The 11,649-nt window shown below is 42.0% G+C and overlaps 1 protein-coding gene across 1 annotated transcript; it reads right to left on the reverse strand.

The window, feature by feature from the left end:
* Positions 1–881: 881 nt before the first annotated feature.
* LOC142165523 (uncharacterized) lies at positions 882–6,608 on the reverse strand. The gene is made up of 4 exons (XM_075224060.1): positions 6,447–6,608; positions 5,613–5,687; positions 1,545–1,587; positions 882–1,462 (listed from the first exon to the last, which is right to left on the reverse strand). The coding sequence occupies exons 1-4, from the start codon at positions 6,606–6,608 to the stop codon at positions 882–884; spliced, it is 861 nt and encodes a 286-aa protein (XP_075080161.1).
* Between the last annotated feature and the right edge of the window lie 5,041 nt (positions 6,609–11,649).

The following is an 11,649-nucleotide window of genomic DNA, read 5'->3' on the forward strand; positions in this document are numbered from 1 at the left end:
GTGTACTTCATGCAACAACTTCTTGGATGACTTTGCATTAAACCTATCTTGAGTCGCTTTGGAGACAAACCGAGTGCAGTCAAACTGGTCCGCACTAGCCTGAGCTCGAGCTCTGGATGAACCTCCTGGTCCACTAGTGAAGGAACTTGTGGCATGTCTTTTCTTTGACTGATGCATTGTACCTGACAAAACAGAGGCTACTATTAGTCAGGGTTTGAGTTGTGTGAACCCGGGGTGGTTACTATGACTTCACCACCACCATGGTCACATTATCCATTACAGCTCCCTTGGGGCAATTTCACAAGCACCTGGTGTGCATGGACTATAATTTAACACACCCATCCCATGGAAGCATAAACTCTCCCCCATATCAACCATTATCACTTTATAACTCTATCCCACCACAATTAACTTCACACAATACCATTCCATTCTCTACAACATTCTACACATTACCCGTTAAAAAGAAGAGGGGGCATGGGGTTAGGGTTTAGAGTGAGAGTAGGGGAAGTGGGGTGGGGCGGGTATTTAGAAGAGAAAAAAAATAAGTAATAAAAGTTATTAAAACTTACCTGGGTGGGCAGAATTGTCGCATTTCACCGCGGTCGTAGTGGACAAGGTAAACAAAATAGAATGGTCATGATTCACCGCGGTCGTGGTGGCCCAGAAATAGAATGGTTGAAAAATACCGCGCCTGAACCACGGTCCCACCGTGGTCGTTGTCACGGGCTTCCGTTTTTTTTTTGTTCGTTTTTCTTTTTTTTTCTAAGAGGTTTAGTTTCATATACATCAAGTACAGATCAAAACAAAACAAAAAATAATAGAAAACATGGGTTCCCTCCCACGCAACGACTGATTTAACATCGCGGTACAACGCAGGCTCATGTCATCACTCCCCATTTGTGTATTGGGGATCCTCCAACGTTATCACCATGTTGTCCCCTTTTTTCTTCAGTCATTCCAAGGTAATGTTTCAATCTCTGACCATTCCTTGTGAATTTTTTCGTCCCATCTTCAGATTCGATCTCCACAGCTTCACTTGGGAACATTTTCACCACTCTGAATGGTCCTGACCATCGAGACTTCAACTTATCCGGGAACAACCTCAATCTTGAGTTATATAGCAGCACTAATTCTCTAGGGTTGAAGTTCCGATTCAAGATGTGCTTATCATGCATCAGTTTCATCCTTTCTTTATAAAGTCTAGCACTCTCGAATGCCTGGAACCGGAATTCTTCAAGCTTATGCAACACATTAACTATGTTGGTGCCCTCTGTCTCCATGTTTAAGTTCAGTTGCCACAATGCCCACAGTGCTTTGTGTTTGAGCTCAACCGGAAGGTGGCATTCCTTTCCAAATACAAACTTGTATGAGGACATACCAATTGGAGTTTTGAAGGCTGTGTGGTATGTCCACAATGCATCATCCAATTTCTTTGTCCAATTAGTTCTTATTGCATTCACTGTTTTTGAGAGGACACTTTTGATTTCTCAATTGGACATTTCCACCTACCTGCTTGTTTGTGGGTGGTATGGTGAGGCTACCTTGTGGAAAACTCCATACTTCTCCAGCAAACGTGCAAACGCTCTATTGCAAAAAATGAGAGCCACCATCATTGATTATGGCTCGGCGTGCCAAAACGTGTGAAGATGTTTTTCTTTAGGAAACTGGTCACCCCTTTCGCATTATTGGTTGGGAGAGCAACTACTTCGACCCACTTGGAGACATAGTAAATGGCAACCAGTATATACTTGTTACCGTATGAGCTGACGAAAGGCCCCATGAAGTCGATTCCCCACATGTCAAACACTTCCACCTCTTGGATTGTGGTCATTGGCATCTCATGACGACGGGATATGTTTCCCGTCCTTTGACATTCATCATAGCTTTTGGCCCAAGCATGGGCATCCTTGAATAATATAGGCCAATACAGGCCCGATTCCAGCATCTTTGTTGCTGTCCAAATTCCTCCAAAGTGTCCACCATATGGCGAAGCATGGCAAGCCTGCAAAACAGAGGGTTGATCTTGCTCGGGGATACACCGCCGGATCATGTTATCAACACATATTTTGAATAATAGAGGTTCATCCCAATAATACTCCCGACAATCACGAATTTTTTTTTTCTTTTGAATTGAGGAGAGATCATAAGGTACAATACCACATGCTAAGTAATTAGCAATATCAGCATACTATGGTGCCTCCTCCATTGTCACAGCAAATAATTGTTCATCCGGGAATGTCTCAATGATATCTTTAACCTACGTTCTCTTTTATGCCCCTTCCAACCTCGAGAGGTGGTCTGCTACTTGGTTGTATGTCCCCTTTCGGTACCTAATGGATGCATGGTCAGTATAAACAATAACTTTCGAGCCAATCAGGTATGACCTAAATTTGTCGAAGGAAAACACTACAGCGAGTATTTCCTTTTCCATGACTGTGTAGTTCAGTTGTGCACCACTAAGTGTCATGTTGTCATAGTAAATTGGGTGCATAATTTTTGTCATGCCCCAAACTAGGGGAGACACGACTGGCACTCGATACTGTATTCGATCGAGTTAGCCACTAAACATACTAGCTAACTAAACTGGGGGCCCAATAGATCGGGCAGCACAATATCTGAAATACTAAGCCTGGACCATTAAGGTCATGACCTGAATAACAATAAGCCATATAAACAAAGGTAGACGAGACAAAATAATAAAGTACTAGCTGGCCGATGAGGCTGCGATTGGAGACGTACATGCCTACACACATATATATACATGCCAAGCCTATGGGCTGGAGACTGAAAGCTGCAAAAAGAAACCCAGAATATTGTGTCCACAATAGGCTCTAAGAGTGTCATAAGCACTGTCGGGACAAGACCTCGACTATACCCAAAATGCACAACAAAAGTAACCATCCTATGAAAGCTCCAGGAAGAGGTGGAGCTTACCAACTCACAGCTGAACCCCGAAATCCTAGCGGAGGGGTCGATTAGAGTCCCTACCTGGACCTGCACGCACGAAATAAAAATACAGTGTCCCTAGGCAACGGGACATCAGTATGAATAAAAATATACTGGTATGTAATGCAGAAAGTAGAATCACACATAGCTGATGTAAAAAAAAGTAATAGAGATACCACCTGACACTGAAACTCTGATAGCCTCCATGGCCGACATCCGACCTTATAGTAATCAAATATGCATGGTATGCTCATGTAATCATATGTCGTGAATACATATATATTGATGCAAATGCATGACATACCCAATCAAATGCTAGCAATGGCGGTCTCTCCTGGAAGCTAACCGGTATCATATTGCCAACTTGTGGCCATCTGTACAATATATATAGTTTTTCGGGCAAATAGGCCACTTACCTCCGATTATAGCTCGAAGTCCATGCATAATATGCCATGTATGATCTGAACTTTGAATACACATAATAGGTCATAACAAGAACTTAGCCAATCTTGGCTCATTGGTACTCTTATTCTCATAATCTCATAATCACCTTCGTATCGCATACAATTGACTCGTGGAACCTTATATATTTTTTTCTTTTTCTTTTTGAATAATCTTGAAAACTTAACTCGACTTTTAGAAAGATAACTTAACTCTGAAGATGTTCATAAAAAGCTTAAGGTGCTTCACTTAGTCCTTATACCTGATTTCTTGATATTTAGTAAAAGAAAGTATTTCAAAAATCAAGTGTTTTAGTAGTTTAAACATAAAAATTATATTTGAGATTTTTGGAAATCGACGTGTCACTTTAGAGATTTTAAAATACACTTTAACAAGGAAGAAGGACTGATCAAAAATAATAAATGCCTTTATTTTATTTTTTTTCACACAACCCAAAGACGAATAAAAATTTATATATATAGACATATAGTTAAGAAAGCCGACAAAATGACATATAAAGATGTCGAATACCCTATTTAACCGAATGAATGGAATATCAACCTAATAACATCATGAAAATACTTCAGCTATGATCCCAATACCTTTCACATAAGGTCTTTCTAGCAATAGAATAGTAAAATATCACATTTGACGTCTTAGGAATTTCCCAGAATTCGCGCTAAAAGGAAGGACGGAGCTTAGCCTTAACATACCTTTCCAACGAACATCTGAACGCCTGTAGTTCCTTCACGAAAGTTGTTCCTTACATCCTAAGCTTCACAAACACTATATATATGAAGCTTATACGCACCTATAAGCAGGTCATAATTGAGTTTAAGTCGGCAGATTTGCCATATGACCCTAACTTGATGAAACGTCCGTAGAACTTTGTAAAAACGATCATAAAAGAGTCCCAAGATGATTTCCTTGGCAAACCAAGTATAAAGCCTGAAGAACCACCAAGAACAACAAATTCCTATCTTCCAAGAATAGCTCCAAACACAGCTAATAGAAGGGGGGAAATGATTGCAAAGCGTAGAGATTGCGTTTCTAGGCAAGGGGGCAAACTTTAACAATAGAAATCGTTAAAAACGCATCTTAATCACTCAGAAACACCATGAAACCTTCTCTTCAGATTTCTCACTGTTTTGGTACTAAAATTAAATATTTTGTGGTCTTAAAAGTCGAATTTACCGACTTATACCACTTATTTGACCCGACCCGGTTCGCGACCCGATTTCAGCCCGGACAGTCCATGGTAAAATAGTCATAACCTTTTACTCCAATGTTGGTTTGATGTGAGGTTTTTTTGGTTGCAAACTAGACTCGTAGACCTTCGATTCGGTAGGTTGTGGGTCCCATAAATCTTTATATATTGGGAGAAATGGTCGGATATATTTGACCCAAAGTTTAGAAAATTTATTAGAGAAATTTATGATAATTTTTGCCGACCTTTATTTCGTAACTTGCTTGACTCCAAAACTTAACATTTGACCAGTGTGATATTATAATACCTCATAACACATTATTCTTAGCATATTAGATGCTCTTAGTCTTATCCCATAGGTGCAAGTTAACTTAAACCTTCCGAACGCGCGGGGTGCTACCCGAGCCATTTCTTTAGCCACGAACCTTTGTTTAAGGGATTCCTTTGACCTAAAGTTTTAGTTTAGTTCCTTGATATTACCACAAATTTTCAGTCTTATTCTCCCAATGTGCTACACCCAATCATATATACCTAATATAACCAAGCCACGTTACGTATATTACGTAAGAGAAGAGAGAAAAAAACATATGGGGTCTCACAGTCTCCCCCCCCCTTAAGAACATTCGTCTGCGAATGGATCAAGTCAATTCCTTGGTTTTATTTTTTTTCGCTAATACGTTATTTGCGAGGCTATATTTGTTACATTTGGAAAGCATAAATCAAATTCTGAAGATTCCAACTACTAGGCTTCGTATAGCTATTTCGCAATAAGAAATTTAAATTGCACTTTCAAGTCATTTAAAATCCAATTAAGTTACTGTAAAGAAATAATTGCCAATTATTTAAATGCGACTCGCCTTAAGTCGTAAATAGGTGGGGGGTACTTCTTCCTCATTTCCTCCTCAGCTTCCCAGGTCATTTCCTCGATGTTATTATTTCGCCATAACACTTTCACGGAAGCCACTTCTTTAGTTCGAAACTTTCTTACCTACCGATCTAAAATAGCTACTAGTACCTCTGCATAAGATAAGTCTTCAGCAATGTGAATATCCTCAATGGGCATAATACGTGAAGGATATCCAATGCACTTCTGTAACATAGATACATAAAACACAGGATGGACTGTTTCCAATTCTGAAAGCAAATCAAGCTCGTACGCCACCCTACCAATCCTCCGAATAATCTTATACGGTCCAACATACCTGGGGCTGATCTTCCCCTTCTTTCCAAATCGCATGACGCTCTTCATAGGCGATGATTTTAGGAAAACCCAATCTTCTACATCAAACTCTAAGTCTCGTCGTCAAACATCTACATAAGACTTCTGCTGACTTTGTGTTGTACGAAGACGGTCTCTAATAAGGTTTACCTTTTCCATTGCTTGCTGGACTAAATTAGGACCTAGCAACTCTGCTTCCCCGACCTCGAACCAACTGATCGGCAACCTACACTTCCGCCCGTATAGTGCTTCGTAAGGAGCCATCTGAATACTAGCTTGGAAGCTGTTATTATAAGCAAACTCAATAAGAGGTAGATGACCATCTCAACTTCCTTTAAAATCAAGCACGCAGGCACGTAACATATCCTCAACTATCTGAATAGTACGCTCTGCCTGTCCATCAGTTTGTGGATGAAAAGCAGTGCTAAGATTTACCTGCGTGCCTAGACCCTTATGAAAAGATTTCCAAAAATGTAATGTAAATTGAGCCCCTCGATCAGAGATAATAGATAATGGCACTCCGTGAAGGCGAACAATCTCTCGAATGTAAAGCTTGGCATAATCCTCGGCTGAATATGTCATCCTAACTGGAAGGAAATGAGTAGATTTTGTAAGCCTATCAATAATTACCCAAATAGCATCATACCTCCGTGGAGTGCGAAGCAAACCAATGATGAAGTCCATATTTATCATGTCCCATTTCCATAATGGAAGTTCAATATACTGAGTTAGGCTTCCAGACATCTGATGTTCGGCTTTAACTTGCTGGCAGTTGGGACATTGGGATACCATCTCCGCGATATTTTTTTCATTCCATTCCACCAATAGATCTGTCGAAGGTCCCGATACATCTTTGTTGCTCCGGGGTGAACTTCATATCTAGAATAATGCTCCTCCGAAAGAATCTTGGCGCGGAGCTCTCCGAGTGTCGGTACACATAAGCGGCCCTGGTATCTAAGGACCGCATCTCCAGTTAGCTCAAATAAAGGTTGTCGCTAATGTGGAATACTTTCCCTCAGTTTTATAAACTCAAGATCCTCGTGTTGTCGCTCTTTCACTTTAGTAACAAAAGAAATTTTGCCGTATTCTGAATGAGAATACGTCCACCCTCTGCGTCTACCAAACGCACCTGCAAACTAGCTAGCTGGCATAGATATTTGGTCATCTTGACCTTATCAACTTCAACATGTCTTAGACTGCCCATGGACTTCCGGCTAAGGGCATTAGCAATAATATTAGCTTTGTTGGGATGATATAAAATATCAACATCATAGTCCTTTAGTAATTCTAGCCATATTCTTTGTCGTAGGTTCAACTCCCTCTGTTTAAATAAATACTGAAGGCTTTGGTGGTCGGTGAAAACATCAATATGAACCCCATATAGATAATGCCGCCAAATCTTTAGGGCGAAGACAACTGTGGCTAACTCAAGATGGTGCGAAGGATAGTTCTGTTCATGTTTCCGCAACTGTCTGGAGGCATACGCGATAACTTTACCATGCTGCATAAGAACACAACCTAGGCCAATTCTCGAGGCATCACAATATACAACATAACCCTCGGTGCCATCTGGAAGAGTCAAGACAGGTGCCATCATAAGCCTTTTCTTTAGCTCCTGAAAACTTTGTTCACATGCCTTAGTCCACTGAAACTTAGCTCCCTTATATGTCAGTTTCGTCAATGGTGCAGAGATAGAGGAAAATCCCTCCACAAATCTTCGGTAATACCCTGCCAAGCCTAAAAAGCTATGAACCTCTGTCGGATTCAAGGGCCTCGGCCAAGTCATCACAGCTTCAATCTTTTGGCCATCAACCTTGATACCATCGCCGGTAATAACATGACCAAGAAAAGCTACAGAAGTTAGCCAAAATTTACATTTAGAGAATTTAGCATATAACCTGTAGTCCTGGAGAGTCTGCAATACAACTCACAAGTGGTCCGCATGCTCGGCTTCCGATCACGAATATATCAGGATGTCGTCAATAAACATAATCACAAATTCATCCAAGAATGGTTTGAATACCCAGTTCATAAGATCCATTAAGGCTACTGGGGCATTTGTAAGCCCGAAAGACATGACAAGGAATTCAAAATGGCCATACCTCGTCATAAATGCTATTTTTGGAATATCAATATCCCTGACTCGTAGCTGATGATAACCGGATCCCAAGTCGATCTTCGAAAAGTATTTCGAACCTTGTAACTGGTCGAACAAGTCATCAATCCGTAGAAGAGGATACTTATTCTTAATAGTGACTTTATTTAGTTGCATGTAGTCAATACACATCCATAAGGAGCCATCTTTCTTTCGAACAAAGAGCACCAGAGCACCCCATGGGGATGTACTTATCATAATAAAGCCTTTATTGATCAAGTCCTTCAGTTGTTCCTTCAATTCCCTTAGCTCTGCAAGAGCCATTCTATAGGGAGGAATGGATATAGGCTGCGTATCAGGAAGCAAATCTATAGCGAAATCGATTTTCCTTTGGGGGGAATTCCTGGAAGCTCGTCAGGGAATACCGTTGGGAATTCATTCACAATAGGAACCGACTGAAGAGTCGCTGGCTCCTTATCTATATCCCTGACATGAACCAGATGGTATATACATCCTTTAGCAATAAACTTTCGAGCCCTAAGGTATGAAATAAACTTACCCTTGGGAGTGGCTGCATTACCTTTCCATTAAAGGACAGGCTCACCAAGAAAATGAAATCGGACCAACTTTGCACGACAATTAATATTAGCATAACAAGCTGCCAACCAATCCATACCCATACTGACATCGAAGTCTAGCATAACCAATTCAACTAAATCAACAGAGGTTGGACGGTCATTAATTAACATTGTACAACCTCGATAGACATGATTAGCTACAATAGAGTCGCCAACTGGCGTAAACACCTCAACTGACTGTGGCAACAACTCAGATCTCATGTCAAGCTTACCAAAAATAAATGGAGTAATATATGAAAATGTGGAGCCGGGATCTATCAATGTAGAAATGGCATGAGAATGTATTGTCAATATACCTGTGACAACATCTGGGGATGCCTCTGAATCCTGTCGGCCTATAAGTGCATAAAAGCGGTTCTGTCCACCACTAGAACCTAAGGTGTCTCCTCTATCTCTCCCCCTAACACAACCCTGAGTAGACTGTGGACCTGGTCGGGGAGCACGGACTGAGGGCGAAGAGGCTGCAGTGGATCCTGAAGGCTGAGCTGGTGCACCTTTGCCTAACCCCGGGCACCAACTAATAAAATGTCATGTCTGCCCACAATAATAAAATGCACTCGAACCTTGTCTACACTGCCCAGTGTGCAGCTTACCGCACTAAGTACATGGAGGAGTAGGCTGTCTCATTTGTGCGGAATGCTCATGTCGACGGCCCTCAGGCTGGCCTGAGCTTTGCCCCGATCCTGACTTAATATAACAATCAAACCGCTGGCCCTGCATCTGTGGTGGGAAACTACCTGCTGACCGAGGTGGATATCAATGGAGTGGGAGCCTAAAGTCACCCCGTGGCTCCCTATAAGACCCCATAGTACGAGCCCTCTCACTCTGCTCCTTATCCCTACGAGTATCACGAATCCGACGGGAAAGGTCCTCTGTAGTCTGAGCGAAAGCCTGTATGCGGGAAATATCTACATCATCCGATAGGGATGCTACCCTACAGTCTCTAATCAGATGATCCCCCAAACCATCCACATAATGATGAACTCTAGCCCTCATGGTGCGTACGATACCTGGTGCATACCTCGCCAAATAATTAAACTTATGGCTATAATCCCTCACACTCATATCCCCCTGCTTCAGGCTAAGAACTGGACAAGACGGGCCTCCCGAACCTCCCATGGCAAATAATGGGCTAAAACGCCGTAGAGAAGTCCTCCCACCCTACTGGTGGAGCATCAGGTCCTCTAAAGCTCTCCCATGCCTCAAACAATAGGACGGCTATATCACGTAGTCGAAAAGAAGCCAACTCCACAGCCTCAGTGATGGAGGCATGCATCACCCTCAATACTCTATACATATGGTCTATAAAATCCTAGGGATCCTCAGTGGAACTGGATCCTGTAAATAATGGAGGGGCCAAGTGAAGAAACTCTCGTACCGTCGAGCTTCTTGTCCGATCTCTCCTGGCATCTACTCCTGACTCTAGCTGTCGCTTATGAATAAAAACCATCCTAGTCAGCAACTGATGGGGGAACAACAGGTGTTAGAGGTCCTGTGTCTCTAGGTGCCTCAGGTACTAATGGAACCGGTAAGGTTGGGGGTACTGCATCTCCCTGGGCTCCAACAAGTGTTGGGAAAGCTAAATCTAGGGGTACTGGACACTCACTGTGTGCCTCTAAGGGAAATCTATCCCTCTGACCCGGTGGGGAACGACTGGTACCTTCCCCCGGATCCATACATATCTCTCGTTGTGCCATCTCCTGAGTGTAGGTAGCCTGGTAGATAAGAAACACAAAGCATGATTTAGATTTCATATGTTCTTATAACTTCGCTCTATAGCATGATCTATAAATTGAAAGAAATGTAACCATTCCTAAATGCCTCATAGCCTCCTGATTATAAGTGTGGTGCACAACAAACCCATTAGTATGTTTAATGGCTAACTCAATCGAATACAGTATCGAGTGCCAGTCGTGCCTCCCCTAGTTTGGGGCGTGACAAACGTGGTATTAGAGCAGGTCGTATCCTAGGCAGTCGACAAGCCGCAACAGATCGTGCAGTACAACATCAGAAATACTAAGCCTGGACCATTAAGGTCATGACCTGAATAATAATAAGTCATATAAACAAAGGTAGACGAGCCAAAATAATAAAGTACTAGCAGGCCGATGAGGCTGTGATTGGAGACACACATGCCTACACACATATATATACATGCCAAGCCTATGGGCTGGAGACTGAAAGCTGCAAAAACAAACCCAGAATATTGTGTCCACAATAGCCTCTAAGAGTGTCATAAGCACTGTCGGGACAAGGCCCTGACTATACCCAAATTGTACAACAAAAGTAACCATCCTATGAAATCTCCAGGAAGAGATGGAGCTTACCAACTCACTACTGAACCCCGATGTCACGACCCAAACCGATGGGCCGTGATGGGCACCCAGTACCTTACTCAACCGAGTACCAACGTGACGTATCTTTCTTATTACATCATCAAATATACGTGACATACGGGCCTAATAAGCCAACATAATCATTTATAAACTCAAAACATAGGCCGACAAGGCCGTACAATATTTCACGTACAAGACATATGTCTACAAGCCTCTAAGAATACATAAATATCATAAAGGTCGGGACAGAGTCCCGCCTTACCGAACAATACACATCTAAATCATACTAACCAAACGAGCAACTCCGAAGCAAATAGATCACACCAACATCTTCTGTTGAGCTGATAGCCTACTTGGAGGGCTCTCGACCTGTCTATCGGGACCTGCGGGCATGAAACGCAGCGTCCCCAGGCAAAAGGGACATCAGTACGAATAATGTACCGAGTATGTAAGGAACATAAATAAATACATAAGAGACATGGAAGACATATAGAGTACATGACTCAACCTGATAGTCTGAATAACTTTGTAAATCATAAATTACTTTTAGCGTCATTCATATGCGTATGAATATCATATCGTGCATAGGTACATGTTTCATAACAACATTAGCCTCTGAGGGCATCCCATCATATCAAATCGGCCACTGTGGGCAAAACCATCATCGTATACTAGCTGATCAGATGGTGGTGCGCATATAACGCCATAACCTTTTCCATATCCCATATACATATATATACATACACATATACACGTATATAACG

The sequence above is a fragment of the Nicotiana tabacum genome, chromosome 10, assembly GCF_000715075.1.
Source record: "Nicotiana tabacum cultivar K326 chromosome 10, ASM71507v2, whole genome shotgun sequence".
Taxonomy (NCBI): Eukaryota; Viridiplantae; Streptophyta; class Magnoliopsida; order Solanales; family Solanaceae; genus Nicotiana; species Nicotiana tabacum.